This window comes from Apostichopus japonicus, chromosome 17 (genome assembly GCF_037975245.1).
Source record: "Apostichopus japonicus isolate 1M-3 chromosome 17, ASM3797524v1, whole genome shotgun sequence".
Taxonomy (NCBI): Eukaryota; Metazoa; Echinodermata; class Holothuroidea; order Aspidochirotida; family Stichopodidae; genus Apostichopus; species Apostichopus japonicus.
In genome coordinates this window covers 12,787,936-12,810,341 of record NC_092577.1, presented here as the reverse complement: position 1 = coordinate 12,810,341, position 22,406 = coordinate 12,787,936, and the positions used below count along the sequence as shown (strand labels likewise).

The 22,406-nt window shown below is 38.3% G+C and overlaps 1 protein-coding gene across 1 annotated transcript; it reads left to right on the top strand.

Moving 5' to 3' along the window:
* Positions 1-6,390: 6,390 nt before the first annotated feature.
* Positions 6,391-22,273, top strand: LOC139954964 (large ribosomal subunit protein uL10-like). The gene is made up of 10 exons (XM_071955005.1): positions 6,391-6,423; positions 9,706-9,813; positions 11,410-11,509; positions 13,168-13,243; positions 14,952-15,039; positions 16,217-16,363; positions 17,542-17,650; positions 18,567-18,643; positions 19,389-19,529; positions 21,776-22,273. The coding sequence occupies exons 2-10, from the start codon at positions 9,760-9,762 to the stop codon at positions 21,926-21,928; spliced, it is 945 nt and encodes a 314-aa protein (XP_071811106.1). The 5' UTR covers positions 6,391-6,423; positions 9,706-9,759; the 3' UTR covers positions 21,929-22,273.
* The last annotated feature ends 133 nt before the right edge of the window (positions 22,274-22,406 follow it).

Here is a 22,406-nt window from a genome sequence, read left to right as displayed (position 1 = left end):
TTCGCATAACACATCATAGGATATGTCATCAATGAAATTTACAGGTTCAAAATAGTCCCAATTATGGTAGGTGGGTGTGTGTGTCTAAGCATGGAAAGATGGGCCTTTGCTTCTTATGACATAATAGTCGTGAATATTAAATAGCCTTATTTTAGGATAACAACTGAAAATCGGGCTTGCTTACTAACTCAAATTGTGAGTTCATTAATATCCGTCGTTGTACAGCAAGTAATATCCGTTGGCCGACCAACTGAATTAGTAACCAAATTGAAACTTAGTGAATAGCTGTTTTCAGTGTTGCCTTAGTGTGGTGTCGTTAACACCAGTAAGTACTGAATTGATGCAAACCAAATTATGCAATTATCTAAATGACCGATTATCTACGACAATTATTCCGTATTGTGATGTTGATAATAATATGTATGCGTCTGTGAATGATCGCAATGCGTTTCGTCAAGTATTAATACCCATACATCTTTTAATTAAACAGAGAAAATCCATGGTAGAAAACTTAGTGATTAAGAACGTTACGCCAACTCATCCGGTATCATATGCTAATTTCACCGGTCATGGTGAGATAAATCAAACTGTTTGTATGAGGGAGAGAGTGGACGTCTATGTTTTGCAATGTTAACTTCTCGCACAATTAGAAAGGAAATGTTACAACACGATTGAATGACAGTTTCTCTCATTTCAAAATGAAAAGATCTGTTTTGCTTCTAGACTATTTTTTATATGGTTCCTTTGTTGAAATAGGCGATAGAAACAAACTTAAGGGTCTGGTTGCAGTTGATGTTGAGCAATATATCTCCCTAATGTAGCATTAACTTTGGTATGTGCGTAACGCCAAGCACAGACATGCATCTATCAATTGGTTTAGAATAATGTTTTATTCTATATTCGATGGGTTTATTTTTCAGGTCTCTTGGTGGATATTACTGGTTCTGTGGCCTCTGTTTATATCTTCAATGCGATGCTCTCCTTTCTTATGGTACCGATTTCTATCTGGTGGTCATGTGATGAAGAACCGGTTCTCGACTGTGGTTTGAAAACAAACGATGAGAATAGAAGCTAGAAGAGAAACGGAATGTACTATTTTACCACGACGACTCAATCAAGATCCCATGCTATTCACATAATATCGGAATTACATGTTCAATTGTAAAAGAAATATCGTCAAGCATTTCAACTACCTGTAAGTCATCCATTAAAGTGCTACTTTAAAGTGCTACTTGAATCTCTTTACAAAGAGAGTGGCGACAACTTACAACTGGAAGCCATATTATCTCCGAAGTGCTCTCTTTGGAATTCCAGAATTGTTTCTCTTAGAAACACAAGGAGCTTAATTTAGAAGATACAAGTTAAATTAGCGAAATTCTTAATATTTATGCTTCAAATTTGTATTTCATTATAGGTAAAATTACATCAGTTTTGCCAAAATGAGTCTTCACACATCTCAAGCATTCTAGAAAATGATAAAATGGTCAAATAAATTGAAATTGATGAAACATGTGTGTGCTTTTTAAATCCTCAATATTTGTAGTATTATATTAAGCTCAACGAACTACACATAATTACCAGCGGTACTCGGGCGCAAACTGGTTAAATGTCATCTCAGAGATTGTACATAAGATCCGACTCATTTTCAAGACTTTATTCAACGCTGTGCTGGGCAAGCTTTAGAACCTCAAATAATTCGTGTGTTGAGACGCATTGAGGTAAGCTCTGCAAGAATTCACGACATTGAACCAATCTGGACCAACTAAGCAAGAACATTCCATCTGTGCTGAGCATAATTGTAGCTCTACAGGCTGAACGTGAATTATTTCGGAAACAAGTAAAAGACATTAAACCATATTCATAAGAAATTGCTTCGGATGTGAAGAACGATACCCGATTCTCATGGCTCTATCTATCAGTTAAAACTGATATGTGTAATAACTCTTAACATGTGTTACATTTATGACCAATTGCTAATGAGAAGGACTTACTAACAGAAAATACTAAACACACAATCCCATGCATACTGATTAACTGGACTAACCAGACTACTCTAGTGGTTTCGCCAATAATTTCGTCCTCATTTTAACAGAAAGTGGATGGCACTTTACTGCAAAAGCTTAAACTCTGCTACGTGAACCATCTTTACAAGGTATAATCGCTAATGAATCAGCTAATCAATCATAGGGACAGTTGTTTAGACTCCTAACCAGTCATTACTTGAAACAGCCTTTGAGTGATGAATTCGTCTGTTAGTAATTTTGTTTCCACAGTAGCATCTGCTGACAGATCTAACATGTGTTACGGTGTTATACCACATTCATTTTACACTGATTAACGGTTGTCTCTAATTTACAGTACTAACTGATCAAGCCATGCCCACTGACTGAGAACGATCACGAAAACACACAGGTACAATTGTATTAAATAAAAGGAAAGGATAGGCGTCGACCTCAATACCACCGACAGAGATCATAGTCACATAATTGGAAGGCCCGACCCCCAGAAACCGAGACCCATAATATTCAAATTTACATCCCACAGAATGAGAACACTGGTCATAACAGCAGATCTAAAGGTACACCAATTGTAATACGAGCAGACATCACCGAAGGAAACATGGTACCCCTGCAGGACATCCTTTCGTAACTAACGGATGGACAATTGATGGTAGAATTAAAGGTTTAATCAAGAAGGATGGCGCAGAAAACAGGAAAAACATCATGAACCCATTAAGTATCCTGTTCATATTCACTGCAACTCAATTGAAAATTATTATTTATCCTTGAAATTCTAATTACTCCTCTTTTGTTTCTGAAGGGTTCATTGCACTCTACTTTCCACATTTTCCTTTTGTATCACCTGTAACAGCGATGTAATTTCTAGTAACAAGCACCTATCACATAATTGTAATCTAAGCTTGCTCAACATTTTACCGTTTCATTACATACTTGACAGTGATGAGTTCTTACAAACTACTGGTTCTATTAACATTATAACGAACGGACAGATATGTCGACCCATTCAATATGCACTCCTCCGACCTTTGACCTTTTCTATCTGAACAGTCGCACTCTCAGTTGCAATTGGAACAAAACAAAGATTATCTTTACTTACAAGATCACAATTCTTTCGATATAACTCGGCCATGAAATTAAACCATCGATTGTTAGATATGTAATCCCACTAAGCCTCCAGGCTCTCACTCATATTTTCGACTTTTTTTTTTTAAATGGAGTATTTTCAGATCATAAAAAGCCAAAGTTTTACCGATATTTAAGAAGGGAGATTCAAATGAATTTTTAAACTATCGTCCAATTTCTGTATTCTCCTGTTTTTCAAAAAAATCTTGAACGTCTGATGTACCGAGACAGACAGGACGTACTTTGTATAGGATTTCATCTGCTTCAAGTGAGCGGTCGTTTAGTCGCTTGAAGCTGTGAAAATCGACTTTAAGATCGCCTATGTCCGAACAGAGGCTGACATTACTGGCACTTCTTAGCATTGAGCGCGACTTCGCAGAGGACATTGATGCAGTCATTGAGAATGTTCGTAAAATGTCAGTTCGTCGGGGACTGGCAAGTCAAATTTAGTCATAAAAGTCGCCGATGATTAAAACTTTACACATAGTCAAGAGATTGGGGGAATTCAGATTTGTGGTTTCATTTGAATAGAAACCCCCGCCAGGAAAGGCAACACAGTGCGTTGCAAAGATATATATAGCCTAAATTGCCGACAAAATGTCTCGTTTACAGTCTTACAGATGGACCTTGGACCTTATTTGTTAACATGTTCCTAGGTCTAGAGACGAATGCAGACACAAACCAATTTAAAAACTGTAAATTTGAATTAATACAGTGAACCAGTTTTTAACCATGAGGTTACATGCAGAACGCATATTAATTATCTTGCAACATTTGATGAAATTTTCTTCATCTGCTTCTGCTTATTCTTCTTTTACTATATAAAACACGCGCTAACAAACCCATTCTAAACGCCCTACTTAAATTAATCATAAAACATGCAGGAATCCCTAAATACTGAACCGAATGCCTAGCACGGCTATTACGTCATACTATAGTATACTATACAACACAATAAACTAGTTACGTAGCCAGCTAGCTTGCACGTAATAGAAAAAGTAATGCAGTCACCGGCCAAAACTGACATTTTTCGGTGCGATTCAAAACATTATATCAACACTAAATACATCTACTTTCTTTTAGTTTTCTTTATGGATTGAGGGTTTGAAAAATAATATCGCTTGTCAATGGAGAATACACTCAAACCTACAAATTTCATGTTGTTCTGTTAAACACATGGCTCTTATACTTGGTCAAAACGAATGTGATTACTTTACAACCACGTGAAAATAACTGTACCGAATGGTTCAGTAGTTTTATCGGACTCGTCTGGTTTTTGTAACGAAAACCAAGTGACAAAACGCGATGTACTAGGTAATTGATATGCAGCAGTTGTCAACAAAAATCACGTGACCAATGTCGTACTTGTTAAATTACTTACGTATTGAAATGCTAAAATATGTCTTAGAAATGCTTTCAGTCAAGCTAATCTGTCATAATGATGAATCTCTTATGAACTGGCAAGCAATATGCTGCGAAAAAATGGTTTTAGGGTTAAAGGGCGACGGTACTCCGGTTGTGGGGAATACCGTACTGAACTACAGGACACACATTGTGAATATTTTGCACGCACGTAAGTACGTTCAAACTGTACACTTAATTGCGCATAGACCAGTTTGCCGAAGGTGAATGTGGTTGCTACGGGGTTCAACTATAGTTCCAATCAATGAAAATATAAAAGATGTCACTGCGAGACACGATAAGTGACATACTGTTTAGAAAAGGTATATGTAGAAAGGTAGCAGTTGCTCAAGGCGATGAATTCCGTATCATCTGATTCGTATAGGATCTTAGACGACTTACGTAGCCTCCCATTTTAGTACAATACGTAGCTATAGACCTAACGTTAGGCTTATAGTAGTACCGGTAATGTAGTACTAGGATAGTGGTCAACATATCGGTGCGAACAAAATCTTGATATAAATTAAGTTTACCATGTCATGAATACAATTAAAAATAGCCGAAACCTGCTTGACTAACCGGTATGCAAAGATCGTACTGAGATTAGCAAACATAACTCCGCCCCCCCCCCCCCCCGCTTCCTTTACGCGAATGGAATGTCATTGTGTGAGATTGTATCGTACAATCGTGTTGTAGGTATTGTGCAATGTTTAATGCGACAAAAGGCCCAAAACGTTTTGGGCCTGTTAAAGCAGTTGTTTTCAACAGGTACCTGTTGGAACCAGTTGTTTTCAACAGGTACCTGTTTAACTAGTTGTTTTCAACAGGTAGCTGTTAAACCAGTTGTTTTCAACAGGTACCTGTTAAACCATTTGTTTTCAACAGGTACCTGTTAAAACAGTTGTTTTCAACAGGTACCTGTTTAACCAGTTGTTTTCAACAGGTAGCTGTTAAACCAGTTGTTTTCAACAGGTACCTGTTAAACCAGTTGTTTTCAACAGGTACCTGTTAAACCAGTTGTTTTCAACAGGTACCTGTTAAACCAGTTGTTTTCAACAGGTATTTTACCTGTTGAAAGCAACTGGTTTAACAGGTACCTGTTAAAACCAATTGGTACCTGTTACAGCTTACAGGTAATTTACCTGTTGCAACAGGTAATTAACAGGTATAAACTGGTTTTGGTCACAATACCTGATAAAACCAGTTGTCGTTAACAGATACCTGTTAGTCCCTGTTGGTTCCGGTTAAAACCAGTTGAAATTGTAACAGGTATTAACAGGAATTTTCATATGTGAAAAAAAATATATAATCACAACGGGTGTCTGCAATATGAAAACACAATTAATAAAAAGTGTAAGTCATACTTATTTACAGGAACATTACCTTCAACTGACCGATTTATTTGAATATTATCGTGGAATGAATTTTCCGTAGAAATTACTATCAGTTTTACGATTTCTGATTTAGCCTTTCAACCTTAATATAGACTGGCAGAGTATGGCCTAGTGCTGTACTTAGGAGCTACAGTGCACAGTGAAGAGTTAGATGGCTGTACTTATATGTTATCGTGTTATCCACTACAGCGAAATCGATTTTTAGCAGATTGGCTACAGTGTCCAAGCATATACAGATAGCTCCATGATCTAAGCAAGGTCCTTAATGTTTCAGATCATTATAGGGGCTTCCATGTGCTTGCAATGACAAGTATACAGTTCGTTCTAGTAAAAAAAATAGACACTGCTATTATATTGTCACGCGTAGCCGTTTGGTTTCTGATTCTTTTTGCATGGTCGGCGTTCATTGCACTTTCTCACATGTTCAGAATGCAAACTCTCCAATTTGCTGCCCTCTATCGTCCTCTCAAGCCCACGTTTTCATAGTAAGTAACACGTTTGTTGCCTCCTAAACTGTTAAGTAAAAATTCACCTAAAATTTCTCATCGTTTTCATTCATCATTCATTTTCCGGTTAGAGTAATTGTTAATATTCGTAATTGAGAAAGGATGCCCTTCAAAACTCAATTTGGATTGAAAGCAAGTCGTTCGCCATTTCCGTATTGTATTTGCCCATGTGTGATTTCCTAATTCAAGGGCTAGGCTACTATACTCACGTTAGGCCTATTCTAGGCCTACTGTAGTGTTTTCATCAGGGCTGGAAAACCTTGCGAACCTTCCGAACCAGGTTCGCGGGAAATCCGCGATGCTCGCGGGAAATCCAGCATGGCTGGAGAAAAAAAAATGGGGGAAAAAAACGGGACGAAACTTTAAAAAAAAACACGAAGGAGAAAAAAGTAAATCTGTAAAAACAATAAGGAAAATTTCAGAAGAAAAGTTTCAGAAACAAAAGAAACATGTCCACAGAGCGTGCTCGCAATTTTAGTCACAATAGCCTATAATGAGTAATGATGTGTCCCCAACCCACTCACAAGGGCAATGTCACACGGACACACACGGCCCAGCGCGGGAAGCTTGCTGTAATAAATCAGCCTCGCGGGAAATGTTTTGAACAATATTGCCATTCCACATTTGTTTATACTTATATTGTTTGTTAGTTAGTAAACGTTTTCTTTCGTATGAATTTGACTTCAATTCAGTGTTCCCTCTAAGGTGCGGGATTCCCTTCAACTGACTCAGTAATCCCGCAAAGAAAACATTTGTCTGCTAGAAATCCCCGCATCGTTTTCTTGAATTCGCGATAAGTTTATACTCAATGCACAACGTATTCACTTGACAGAGAAAAAGCTCTGAAAGATCCAGCAAAACACTTTCGAAAAATTAATGCAAAACTGGCATATCGTGCTAAATGCAACTAATGTCATGTAAACAAGGCTCTAGTACACCCATTTATGAAAAAACTGTAAGACAACATCTGGTGTTAAGCTGGGGGAAAAGAAAGTATTTTCTAGAATTTCCAAAAATACGGAAAAAAATAATATCCTACCATAGTTAAGTGCATAGCAAATAGCCTAACCACCTCGTCGGTTACGGATCTCACGTAACTACAAAAACACAACTAATTGTATTTTGCGAACTTGACGTTTTCTACAAGAACATGGAAATAATATTAAGCATTTAGTTTATAATGCCAAGTGGCCTAAAACATGTTTTATTACAAGGTTTACTTTCATAAAGATGGCCATAGCTAGTGGGGTCTCGATGTGCTGCGTGTATAGGTATTGACTGTACCTCGTGTATCATGGGGAATACTCCATGAAACGTTTCTTGGAAACTTGCCAAAAATGTTAACAAACAGGTGTTAGGTTAGACAGGGAATGAGCGCGCAGTTATCTGGTAAGGTACTGTACCTGGGAAAATTCGCAGCACATGTACAGTATCCTACCGTGTATTTAAGTAGTATATAGGGGTAAACCGTACTGCAGTTGTAAACTGATGTACGTATTGTGTGTGCTATTCATTGTTAGGCAGTCTATAAACGGGGCTTTGCCGAACGCTGTTTGTTTCATAATATCGTAAGTTGTGTAAGTTAAACTTTTTAAAGATTGTAAGACAGATTAAATCTCTTTTCATTTTATAACGTAATATAGCTACTCTAACTTGTCATTTGACAATTTTCAACAGCTTCGTGACAATTTAAATTCAAAAATGTTGTCAGTATTTTGCATCCTCAACTGCGATTTTTTTATCGCCAGACACGCAAAAATACCAAAAGTTTCCGGGGTCTTTTCCCCCTGGACCCCCACAAGGGGTTCCACCCCTTGACCCCCTGGACCCCACGCCTTTATGCTCGCACGCTACGCGTGCTCGGTGTGTTGGCTGCGCGAACACCGGCGGGAAATCGGAAGTGTGTTCGCGGGAAATTGAACAAGGTTTTCCAACACTGGTTTTCATGTGGTGAACGTTAACAGAGTAAGACTAGAGGCCGGATTTTTTTGTATGTACAAATTTAACGTAATGGTAAATGAGTTGTAAATGCCTGTTTTTCTGGGGTAGGCCTCGCAGTAGAACAATTACCACCATAGGCACATACCACTGTTGACAGTGACAAGTGTTTCATTGATTTATATTTCTACTTGCTCGATAGCCATGCTGTTTTTCTGGTGTCCTTCATATGTTAACCTTCTGTAATGTTATTTTTGTATTATTCTTGTACAAACATACGAGAAATAAATATGAAATTGAAAGTTCATTGACAGTTTGAAGAATCTTAACTTAGGCAGGCTAGGCTAAAGCTTACTTTAGAAGAAATTACAGCACATTAGCCTTCTTTTCGTCCATATACTTAAAAGACATTCTGCCACATTGTCAAGAAGCATGTGCAGTTAACGTAGACAATGGCAGATTCTGTTAGTAGCAGTGTTAAAATTCACAGGGCTGTGACAGGTGATTGGAAAGTTTCTTCTTTCAATCTTTGAATTTATGATTTGAATATTAGTCTTAAATATGGAGAAAAACAACAAAATGTGCAATTACAGCTTAATTGCCATGTTCAGTTAATGGATGGGGGGGGGGGGGAAGTAGCTCCTGATCTCCTTATGTTGACATCAGTTGATCCTGCATTCACAAACTAGGCTATGGCATAGTTTATTCACCATACAAAATGTTATTGGATATTGTTTTTGACATAACGATGCCAGCCACCAGAATAACCCTTTAATGCTCACTGTGGTTTTTACACTAAAATCCTTCCAGAGCGTTCGCTGTTATTGTTCCCCTCGATCTCAGCAACGATTAAGGCAAGGTACATCAAAGTATGTGATTAATTCTCCGTTTCTGAACCTAATTATTTGATAGGTCACAGAACCCATAAAATCACCAACATGATCTTTATCGCAGTGGTAAAAAGTATGTTGTAATACCGCCCTCTCTTTGTGGCCTCTTTTTAGTTTTACTGCTCATATGGTCAGTGTTCAGTTATTGGGGATATTCTGCCAGTGACTTGGCAAGCTTTGTGGTTATGAACTTGATAGACACATTAAAGTACTACTGATTCTGTCAGTTTGGAGGTACTTAGCAGACACCAGGATGGGATATTGTAAGGGGATCAGGAGGTACTCCTCCCACTCCCCCACCCCCCCCCCCCCCGAATCCATCTACTCTTAGTCTTCTTCTTACAAAACTCTGAGAAGGAAGGCCTGGATGTTTTCTTAAGATATGAACAGAACAAGGTTACTCTTCATGTTTGAATTCCCTTTCAACTCACAGGTAAAATTTTCCTCAAATCTGTCTTTAAAACTCCATCCCTGAGGCACAGTCACGATGCCCAAGGAAGACAGATCAAAATGGAAGGCGGATTATATCATCAGGATGGTGGTAAGTAAATTATATGTAGGCAGAGAGTCACTAAATATTTTTTATCTTTTTTCTTGATCCTTCCGTATCTTTGAATGTGCAGATATAGAGTTCTTAGCCTGACTCTATACAGTTCCAGTGTACAGTAGTGTAAAGTATAGTGAACAGTAGTGTATATGTACAGCATAAGTATGGTAGTGAATTTAGAAGAGTCATAGCCTGACTACAGTAGACCCCAGTTTAATTGTCCTGGAACTACATTTTCTCTAGTTAAACTGTAATGAGCAGTTACTCTCCCTAAAGGGCTCTCTCCATTATGTTTAGCTAACATACAACAGTTATAGAGTCCTAGCCTGACTACAGGAGACATCAGTTCAAATGCCCTGGGATTACAGTGGTTTATCACTGGGATATCACAGATTTAATCTTCCTTCTCACAACTTTAGTTGAAGACTTGATCAAGTCTTACTAAGACATTACCATGTGCATAGTGCATCAAAAAAGCCAGAATTAATTGACCAGAGGTAGACAAACAGAAAGCAGCTGTGAAAACGGAAAGTTAACAGTTTTATACTGTATGCTGCTCCTTGTGTCAGGCAGGCAATATACTTGAACGTGATCTCCATTATTTTACGAATGTTGCATTTTACAGTGATGATTCACCCAGCTCGCTTTGACCACTTGCTGAAGAAAGCTTTGTTCTCACGTTAATATTTCAAATCTGAGTTTAATGCAACTGAATTCTGATTGCCTTTATTGGAAATGGACTTGACACTGATACTGTGTACTTACATAGCCATTGGACAACCTCCCTATTTGAATTGACTTTTATGCCCTGTACGTTCATCGCCATTTGACAACCTCCCTGTTTGAATTGACATTTATATGTGTATTTACTTAGCCATTTGACAACCTCCCTCTTGAATAGACTTGTACTGCTTTGCATACAGTACTGGCTTTAGTGTACAGTAATATATACGTACAACATACATATATGTTAGTATATTTAGAGTCCTAGCCTGACTACAGGAGACTCCAGTTCAAATGCCCTGGGATTACAGTGGTTTATCACTCGGATATCACAGATTTAATCTTCCTTCTCACAAGTTAAGTTGAAGACTTGATCAAGTCTTAGCATGACATCATTGAGAGCACCATGTGCATCAATATTCTATTGTATATATTCATATACAATGTTTATTTTCAGTAATGTTGATTGGGTTTGCAAATGCTGAATCTAAAAATATTGAACCTTTCATCATGGCCAAGTGCTGTCATAGGTTTCAGTGTTTACACCATTGACATTCTACAGAACTTTGAAAAAAAATATGAAAACAGAAAAGTACCATAAAAGATTCCAGATCCTCGTCGCACTATGGTATCACATGCTTACAAAAATGACAGCTTCCAGATGCTACTCTTGATCCTAGGATCGGCCAAACGGAAGAAGAGCTTTCGTAGCCGTGTGTGGTGTGGTTAATTCTTCACGGATCTATCTTTGTCACATTAGACATTGGGTTTTGAGTCCCCTTTAAAGGTCAGATACTGTACTAGTGATCAGAAATAGTCACCTGAGCCAGTGAAACCTTCAAACGATTGTCTTTTTTTCTCTTTCAGAACCTGTTGGATGAATATCCCAAGTGTTTTATCGTCCGTGCTGACAATGTCGGATCCAAGCAGATGCAGCAGATTAGAATATCTCTCAGGGGTCAAGGAAGTAAGAACTTTAATCTTTGACTGAAAGGGGGACTTAAGGACAGAATTGTAATTTGATGTGTCACGGTTGAAGGAAACGTTACATGTGAGGAACTGTTTTGATGGTCTTTGTTTTAGACCAAAAAGTGCAGTCCCTTTGATTGATTAGCCTTGGATGTTTGGCAGAGTCATTTCACAAATAATAACAGTGTTTAAGAAACAACCTGGATGGATAACATGGTCTGTTTTTTTAATGGTTTGCAAAATATCAAATTTTGTGTCTTAAAGTCACCTTTTTATAAATATTTGATGCCTAAACAATGACTCTATTAACCAGAGCAAACTTTTATAGGTTATTCAGCTTTTGGAAATGCTGAAATAAAATAACAAATGATATTAGACCTTTGAAACATCAGAAGGGGAGTTTTACTGACCCAAAGGTGTTCTATTCACCAAACCTACACAACTCTCCTACAGTGTACGTATTGCTGTTCTAATAACCAACCTACACATCTCCCTTACATTGGACATATTGCTGTTCTATTCACCGAACCTACACAACTCTCCTACAGTGTACGTATTGCTGTTCTAATAACCAACCTACACATCTCTCTTGCATTGGACATATTGCTATTCTATTCACCAAACCTACACAACTCTCCTACAGTGTACGTATTGCTGTTCTAATAACCAACCTACACATCTCTCTTACATTGGACATATTGCTGTTCTATTCACCAAACCTACACAACTCTCCTACAGTGTATGTATTGCTGTTCTATTCACCAAACCTATGCATTTCTCCTACATCTTGGTCACTCTTGTTTTACATTGCTACATTCTTATCAGACAACCAAACATTAGACCTGGTTGTCCAGCGGACAACCAGGAAGAAATCTAAGTAGTTGGTGCCGTACCATATCAGTGGAGTTTAGCAGCTGGACCAGCTAAATGTCTCTGCATAGAATGTGCAGATACTTAGTTTTGCATGTCGGTGTCTGTTTGGTGAACTAGGTTCTACAAAGACCTCTGTGATGGGAATCAGATCAAAGAATGCTGATGAAAACATGCATTGTTAAAGAGACTAGTGGGGTTTCTTACTCTGATTCATTCATTGCAACCGTTGTCTGAGCAGTCCCGGTCAGGTTCTGCTAATTAAAATGCCAGAAATAACTCACCAGAGGTAGACAGACGTATATCTGCTGCGAATTTAGGAAATTTTACACTTTTATACTGTATGCTGCTTCCTTGTGTCAGGCAGGTATTACTTTAAATGTGACCTTCATTATTTTAGGAATCATTTGCCGACTGCCGGTTCAATTTCATGTTGCATTTTACAGTGATGATTCACCCAGCTCGCTTTGACGACTTGCTGAAGAAAGCTTTGTTCTCACGTTAATATTTCAAATCTGAGTTTAATGCAACTGAATTCTAATTGCCTTTATTGGAAATGGACTTGACGTTTGTGCTGTGTACGTACATAGCCACTTGACAACCTCCCTATTTGAATTGACATTGATGCTGTGTATGTACATATTCATTTGACAACATCACTATTTTGATTCACATTGAAGCTGTGTATGCACATAGCCATTTGACAACCGCTCTCTTTGAATTTAATACCATGATGTTAAGTTTTTTTTTTTTTCATAAATATTCTATTATCTCTCTGCTTCTCAGTTGTCCTGATGGGTAAGAACACCATCATGAGAAAGGCCATCAGGGGTCACTTGGAGCACAATCCAAACCTGGAATCGTAAGTTATCCTACTATTCCTTAAAGGAGATAGATATCCAACCATCATCACTTGCGTATGTGATAGGGAACTATAACTGACAAGAATCGACTCTCCCAAAACAGTGAAAGAAAGATCTCATTTCCATTTGATGGCAGATGTGGATTTTATGTTCATTCACTCACAATGCTGAAGGCTTCCACCCACTTGTACTTCAATATTAAATGCATCTTCTTTATTTATTTATTACAATTAGATTGCTTTTGTGTTAATAGAACTGGGACTTTTTTATACTGAATCTAAGATTTTGAAGTTCTTATCATGATTTGTTGAAGGCGTCAGCTTTAGTAGCAACACTGTTAGGATTTCATTCTTGAAAACATGAAAGAGAACAAGCACAACTGAATCATGTCAGGTCCTAGTAGAAATATGACATGATAATTTCCAAAATGATAGCTTCCCCCCCCCCCTTCACATGACATTTCAATGGGAAAACCTCCCACATGGGGCGTAGTTTTGGTAGTTGCTTGAAGTTGTTGTTTGCGTTGAGTTTTATACCTCCTTCAAGATTATGTTCTAGCCAATTTCTGTGAAATGATTTTCATATTGGGTAATATTTGACGATTCATTTGTTGTAACGTTACTGAAGATAAAAATTTGTTGAATGGTGTGAAGCTAAAGGTTGTAGGGGATCATTAGGTTGAAGCGAAGTTTGTCATTTTTCATGTTGCATTTTACAGTGATGATTCACCCAGCTCGCTTTGACGACTTGCTGAAGAAAGCTTTGTTCTCACGTTAATATTTCAAATCTGAGTCTAATGCAACTGAATTCTGATTGAAGTGTGCAATTGTAGATGAAACCCATTAGTAGACTTCATCCTTACCTTAAATGATGGTGGTTCTTTTGATAAACAACTCTGAAAAGTTACTTGCTCCAGCAGAGCAAACATCATCATCATCATCATGGTTTCAGAGTTGTGGAAGGGTTTCTGCCGTATTGTCGGCAAGTTATTAGAAACCAATTTCTCATCCTATCGTTGTCATTCTTAATATATATATTTTTTAAGGTGAATGAACATGAACAGTGTTGCTAACTAATATAAAAAGGGGGGGCAATGCTGAGTTAGAAAAGTTCCAATATTTTAGTATCGGTTGTAGCTATTGAAGGGTAATGGTCAATGAAATAAAGAAGAAAACAAAGTTCAGACACAAGAGACTCGATGATGATGATGATGATGCTTTCATGTTTAGACTTACCTGAAGTCTGGCCTCACCGGTCTAACACCATGTCGTTTCTCAAATGGAATACTTTCAAGAACTTTTGTTGTCTGAGATCAGGGGACATCTCTTAAAAATCATGCATGCTGGACAGATTAGTTGAGTTGAATATAATCGGACTGTTCCACCAACATCTCACACTCTTAATGATAAACGTGGGCATCAGATTCAATTGTGTGCAGATGGCACAATCTGTCTTACACCATGTTGTTTCTCAAATGGAATACTTTCAAGAATTTTTGTTGTCTGAGATCAGGGGAACATCTCTTAAAAATCATGCATGCTGGACAGATTAGTTGAGTTGAATATAATCGGACCGTTCCACCAACATCTCACACTCGTAATAATAAACGTGGGCATCAGATTCAATGGTGTGCAGATGGCACAATAAGACTTGAACACAGGAATTTCAGGTGAGTCACTTAATTTTTGTGTCATTTTTATCTGGTAGGTTGCTCCCTCACTTGAAAGGAAATGTCGGTCTGGTATTCTGCAAAGGCGACCTCGCTGATGTCAGAACTCTTCTGTTGCAAAACAAGGTGAGTTGAGCTTTAATATGTCAGAGAAATGTTTGTTAATTATACATATATTCCAAAGGGCTTACCGAGCATGGTTGCATCCAGGGACTTTGTTGGTTCAGAAGAAGACTCTTCCATCTGATTTCATCAGACACATGGAGCAACACTGGTGCATTCAGAAGAAATAAACCCCTGTGAATTGTTTGCCTAGGAGAATTAAAAATAGCTATGCGAAACTTTTAACAATACTTTATATAGTTCAAGATAGGGGAAGTGCTTCATAAGTAGCCTTGTGGCCTTCACATAATTCGAGAGAAATCACTTAAGTCTGAATCCATCCACGGTACAGTTAGTTCTGTGTGAGGGCATGTACAGTGCCCTGGTATGAATTGATGCCCATGAAAGCCTTTTCGTTTTTGGATTGGTTTTTCTGAACATTGTTTATCCATGAAGTGACCTCATGGTCACTTAAATTGATGAACCTCATATGTTTAAATGGTGTTTTCCAAGATTTTTATCTGGATAAAGTAATATCAGTGGTTATTAATGGTCTTCGGTGTACATAGTTTTTGTGCTGTTAGTTGTCCTTTAATTCTATTACAGTTATAATTGAAAAAGAAAGTATCGAGACAAGATGTACATGAATGCTTCAGTAGGAAGCATGTGCATCAAACTCTAGTTATGGGCAGCTCGATATTTTATATTTTCTGGTGGTGATTTTTTATGTAGCATCTTCAAAAGTGGTGATTTACCCAGCTGGCCAGCTCGCTTTAACAGTTACTGCAGAAAGCTTAAGATGGAAGTAAATCTGCTGTGAATTTAGAAAAGTTAACAGTTTTATACTTAAATTACTAATGTGATCTTCACTATTTTAAGAATCATTTGCCGACTGCCGGTTCAATCTTCATGTTGCATTTTACAGTGATGATTCACCCAGCTCGCTTTGACGACTTGCTGAAGAAAGCTTTGTTCTCACGTTAATATTTCAAATCTGAGTCTAATGCAACTAAGCACAAATTTGTTTGTTTTCTAAATAGTAACAGGGTTTTTAGATGCCTCTGTTTACGAACTAGGATGTCTCTTTTTTGTTTAACATTTATTTGCACGGGTATGAGATGCTACGGTGCAAACACCACCAGTTGATTCTCATAACTAATTAACTAATTAATTGATAAATTAATTTTGTTCCCTTTGTTAGGTCGCAGCTCCTGCTAAAGCCGGTGCCATTGCCCCCGTGGATGTCATGGTACCCGCTCAGAACACAGGTCTTGGGCCAGAGAAGACCTCTTTCTTCCAGGCTTTGTCCATCGCCACCAAGATTTCAAGAGGAAGTATTGAAATACTGGTAAGTTCTGGCAACTACTGACAGGTCATTTTTAGATACCAAATGAATTAAAGTAGACCTGTGATAATACAAAGTGTTCTGCATATTATTATCTCAATACGTCTTAACTGCTAAGTAGCCTATTGAGATATTGTTTTACTTATTATCTCATTCTTTTTGTATTTATCTCTTACTATTGTTTTATCCTATTTTCTGATTTTGTGGCATGGTTCATACTGACTTCATTTTCTCAATCGTTATTGGATTTGTTTAGTCTTTTAGGGTTTTATTTTTTTAAGATTTTTACCTTTCTTTTAATTAACTTGGTTTCTTAATTTTCTTTAAGTCTTTTACCTTTACTCTTTTAAGTTTGTACAGCGCCATAGCTTATGTTTTTACATATATATGTGCGCTTTAGAAATGTTTAAATAATAATATTGTAAAGCCCCCTGATAATGGGAACTCTTTCTTTTCACCTCTGCTGCCAGAACAATTGGCCATTTTTTTTCACTTTTTTTTTTCAAAATTACCCACTGTGTACCTCATGAATATTCAAAGTCAAATTAACAAGGCATTTCTGCCATAATTTGGTGTGCGGAACATCTAAAGTTACGTATCGTATCATCTAAGGTTGCATCTAACTATCGTTCACCGTCTTGCAATAACCACCTTACACGGTTCCAGCAGACCCTCTAGCATACTAGTTAAGTATAGCTAGTGAAGATATAAACAAAGGAGGATTTGCCTCTGAAGTAGATAGAGGGAGCTAATTACACACTTGTCTGTACTGTCATGTGATCATGTGATAACGCTTTCGGTGTAATTCATTTACTTTCCCTGTCACACGCTTCTTGTAGGGAAAAAAGAAAAGCAAAATGTGTAAAAGAAAATTGATACTTTTGATTTTTACGATTACGTAAAGTCTCTCGACAACAACGAGTCTCTCTCTCTCTTACAAAATCGTTGATTAATTTAATCCGCGAATTAAGTTAATAGTTGAAAAGAAGTCCATCGCAGAGTCATATATTATTCAGACCTATTCCAAGTAATTGAGTAAAGAGAGTTTTGAGTATGAACATGTCACTGTCATGGAAGTGAAGGATTTACTTGTGTTAATTTGTGCATTTCTCACAGTAAGCACTTCAATTTACAATTTTGTGTTTTTTCTTTAAATTTTGTTTTCTTTTTGGGTAACATAGAACACTGTTCACCTGATCAAGGTGGATGAGAAAGTTGGGGCTTCTGAAGCTACACTGTTGAGCATGTTGAAGATCTTTCCATTTTCCTATGGATTGGTAATCGAAAATGGTAAGCGAATGATCCCTCTTCCATTCCTCTTAACCTGCCCCCCTTCACCTCTTGGTACTCAATCTTGTATTCCATGTTGAGTCATTACAAAGGGGAACTAAACTTGTGTACTCCATCTGTTTTGCCAGTACATCTAGTGTGCTATGTACCCTAGGTTGTCTTCCTTCCCACCAACACTGTTAGGCTGCTCTTAGGGAAGGCACTAGGTTGTTGGTATCGTAAAGAGTCTGCGACTCTGAAGTTTGAAGGAATCGTGGTAGGTCAGTAATGATGACATCATGGCATGTTGCTAGTCTGGTCACCTTTAACCCCAGAGCCAGAAATGGCGGAACCTACTGGGGTGGTGGCCAGATGTTGATCAACTCTTCTGGGCCATCATAATGTCTGAAACTGACTGGACACCCAAGTGTTAGTTAGACTGTGTAGGTATGATCAACCTTAATGACTGGCAGAGTTGTTGTCTTGGTTGTGGGCGAATATGATTTCATAGCTTTGTGGTAACTGTCAGAGGAGAAAGTAGGGGAGCTAGTCCACTAGTAGTCATCCATCGTTCCTGATTGTTATAGAAATTATACCATTTTATGTTGGCTTTTAATAGTGGCCATTGAACCTTTAAATATTTGTATCTCATTGGGGAAGACCATTTATTACCACAAAAACGGGTTAGATTGTCAGAGATTATTATGGAAACAGACAAACAAACATGATTGGCGTTCATGATGGGGTAACATATGTGTTGTACATAGCTCATTCGTTTTGTTGGTTTTATTCTTTACAGTGTAGAAGTTAAGTGATAAGCAAACTCTTTGGGCTCCATTCAAGTCAAAGTCTTTTGTTTGAAATGTGAAATTATACACAAAGTTCTTTAAACTAAGAAGGGTTCTCCTTAATACTAATCGTATGCTTTGTTGGACAGTGTATGACAACGGCTCAGTGTTTCAGCCCAATATTCTGGACATCACAGATGCTCAACTTCACGAGAGGTTCCTCGCGGTGAGTAGTAATGCATCCAGCAACCCCACCCCCTCCCTCCCCCCTCCTCTTTCCCCATGTAGTCTGTCTTTGGATGCCTACAGGAAAGAATCACAGATCACAGTTTAATATTTTGTGTTTGGGTGGGGAGCTTTAAACAAAATCCATTGCATATTCATGACATAATAGCAAGCACCAACCCCCCCCCCCCCCTCCCACATTTGAGACAATTCGTTTCTACTGTACTTTTCATTTTCATAAAAGATCATATTCCTCTTATGCCAAGATATTGTTGTGATTTCCTTTCCTTTGAAATGACCAAATTCCTTTACCTCACGTTTAACATGCTAATTTGTAGGATGAGTATAAGGTTCAGATAGTCGAGTTTGACGACTTCAAATGTTGAAAAATAGATAAGGGCAAATAGTTTAGTTTGAACTTTGAATGTAGAAAACAGGAACATCCAGCTTTTTTTGGATTTGCTGATTTGGACACAACATGAGCAAGTTGTTTGTTATGGATAATCTGAAGTTGTTGAAAACTGTAACAGGGTGCTGAGCGAGGTAGTAAGTGACACCCCTGACATTTATGCAACCAAGCAGTAAAGCTTTCTGCTCCTATACCCCCCCCCCCCCCAACCCCATTATGTTAGGAGGTGACACAATCAAATTTTCAGTACTGCTGTATACAAGATTCCTTCACTCTTTTGTGTTAGTTTTCCTGTTCATCAGTGTGTTCTGTACTTTGCTTATCTCCTTCCCTTCAGGGTGTTCGTAATGTTGCATCAGTCAGCTTGCAGATCGGCTATCCTACCCTGGCCAGTGTACCCCATTCTGTGGTCAACGGTTTTAAGAACGTCCTTGCTCTGGCCTGCGCCACCGACATCGAGTTCAAAGAAGCTGAACAGGTAAAGTGTTTTGTCAGATTTCATTCTGTAATGCCTTGTGAAAATCGTTTCAGTGATGGTAGAGTGATTTCTCTAGCATTATTATATCTTACAAAAGAATAAATTCAACAACCTCAGTGTCTCTGCAGGATCAACTTGCAGGATCAACTTCAATTTCCAATTGTCCTATCTCCCTTTGGCAGACAATGTGCAAAGTTTGTGTCAATTGCTGTTGCATTACCAACAAAACAATAGACAAACAGATAAGCTACATGGTGTGCACTCAAATGAGCTAATGAAACCACGTTTACCTCTTGCAGATAGATAGTTAAACGACATTGACGTCAGTTCATGTAAAGGTGCTTGAAGCAAAAGCCCACAGCAATATTTGCCCAGGCTTGAAGTACAAACTGTGCATCGGTCTTCGAACAGTCTACGACATCCATTGATCTGGGTTGAATTACAAAGTTCATACCAGACTCATTGTGTATGATTGGCTGTACATTATATATTTATAACTTTTTGCACCCTGAAAGACAACCCAAGGTCAAACAATGTACACAGAATATTGACCATTTCTCAAGACATCAGCTCTGAGCCGGTGCTGTGGCCGAATGAAGGAGGTGTCATTGGAAGCAATGAGGCTTAGCAAGCGAAAGGTTCTGAGTTTGATACCCGGCAGGGTCATAGTAAGCTGGGTTTTTCATCAAAGAGCAATCTACGGTTTTCCCATCTAAAATTTAAGAGATTCGAAAATTGAGTTGAATTGGAAGCCACCCAACGTGTAAGTTGTAATCGCAAAGTCCCAGGTTTCTCCCACATTCAGGCATGAGCTTTTTCTGCTAATTCGCGGAATATCTGTGAGTTCTTTTCTACCTTGGGGACAAAGACTATTATCCTAATACACTGTAGCATACCCAAACTGGAGCCTATACCGCAATTTTTGCAAAATTCTGTGATTTTTAGCTCATACCACCATGCTGGTGTGAGCTATTGTTTTGTTACAGTGCGGTGTCTATCATTCTATCACTCTATCCGTCAACAAGTGGTAAAACAGCTCCCACTCGCACAATGTTTGATGGAATTTCATGAAACTTGGACACAAGGACCATTGGGTATAGGGCCATGAGAGATGGTCCGAAATTTGGGGTCAAAGGTCACCTGTGGGCCATAATGGGCCATTTTGTGGAAATACGCAAAATGCTTCTTCTCCTACAGATTCCATGGTACAATGTTGAGGGTTTGTCACGATAGTACTATGGAAGTTTTACCTTCAGGGTGTTCATGAATTTGAGATCAAAGATCAACTAGGGGTCTTTTGTGGCCCGGGCCGGGCCCTATATTTTCAAATTGCTCCTGTTCGTACAGTGTACAGCCAGTTATAATGAAACTTCGTCACAACGTTCCTCGGGATGAGAGTTACGACGGGTGTTCGGAAAATTGAGGTCAAATGTCATTTAGGGGGTCATCGGGGGTTATTCTTTGTAATATTTTCAAACATCTCAATCTCCTCAAGATTTTGATGGATCATATTCAAAGTTGAACTGATGATTGTTGGATTGTGTATGAATAAGGTGATGCCTAATAATTTTTGGTCAAAAGTTAATTAATTACAATTAATCCCCATTGTTTAAAAAAATCTGAGTCTTCACCTTTTGCCAAAGCTCCTTTAACTTGTCTCCCAGTCTCTGCAGTGTTTGTTTGCATTTGTGGTTAAGCTCTGCAGAGGCTGTTAGTGGAATTAAAGCAGGACTGGGAGTTGTTTTTAATTGTGAGAGCCCTATAGCCAATCAGCACTTGCCGATTCTTAGAAGTCTTTGAGCCTGTAGGCAGCCAGCCAAAATTTTGGCAATGAGTGCTTCAGGTATGCTCAGGTAGAGGGGAGAAAGTTTAATAGGGTAGGTCAGTGGTATTGTTTGAGAGAGTGGGTAAAATAGGATTTAAGGGAGAAAATAGGAATTATAGCCAGTGGTGTGGCCAGGATTCTGCTAAGGGAGGGAGGGGTGGGGGTTATCCCTCATGGGCCCAAAATTGGTGGAATCTGAAAAATGGCCTGAAATTTGGTGGGCCATAAAGCTTTGTGGGCCCTACATTTTTAAGCTCGAAATGGTATGAGCTTCTGCGCCATTGGTGCTCTTGTTTATTTACCTCAGGCTCATCCCTGAATCGATAAGTCCCAGGTTTTTCCCACAATTGTGGTCGCTTAAGATTTGTAAAAATATAACTGCTGATTATTATTATTAGTCTGAAACTTTACTTGATTGCAGGCCAAGGCCTTCATTGCCGATCCATCGGCCTTTGTAGCCGCGGCTCCAGCCCAGGCAGCAGAGGAAGCACCGAAGGAGGCAGCCAAGGAGGAGAAGAAGGAAGAATCTGATTCCGAGTCGGACGACGATATGGGCTTCGGACTCTTTGACTGATGCCTTCAGTTCACATGGAATATTGATGGCTTCAGTTACACCATCCTGAATGATTTCACAAGATCAGGGGACCACAAGGATATGAAGAAAATGCACCACCCCTTAATTAATGATATTGTTTGTGGATAATAGTTATGCAATATTTATTATCTCAAAAAGAGAGGTTTTAAAAAGACCTTGTGTGTTCTTGAACTAAATTTTTTTGAAATTAATTGAACTAAGAGTTAAGGGTGTGTATTTCTGTAAGAGAAGAATTTTACATTTTGTAAATTGACAATATCCTTAAGTCTATCTCTGTGCTTTCATGATCTTGTGAAGAAATAAAAAGAGAAAAAAACAGAAAAACTGATGAGTTGGATGTGTTTTGTGGCTTTGTCAAACAGATAACTTATATGAAAGGCTATAAGTGCCCTTTATTTTCTTTTGTGGGATGGGGGGGGGACATTTGAATGTGCAAAAACCTTCCCGAAGTGCAACA

Coding starts and splice junctions, on each gene's coding strand:
- LOC139954964 (XM_071955005.1), top strand. CDS start 9,760: ATGCCCAAGGAAGACAGATCAAAATGGAAGGCGGATTATATCATCAGG. Junction 17,651..18,566: donor TGGATTGGTAATCGAAAATG/GTAAGCGAATGA, acceptor TTTGTTGGACAG/TGTATGACAACGGCTCAGTG. Junction 19,530..21,775: donor AGTTCAAAGAAGCTGAACAG/GTAAAGTGTTTT, acceptor ACTTGATTGCAG/GCCAAGGCCTTCATTGCCGA.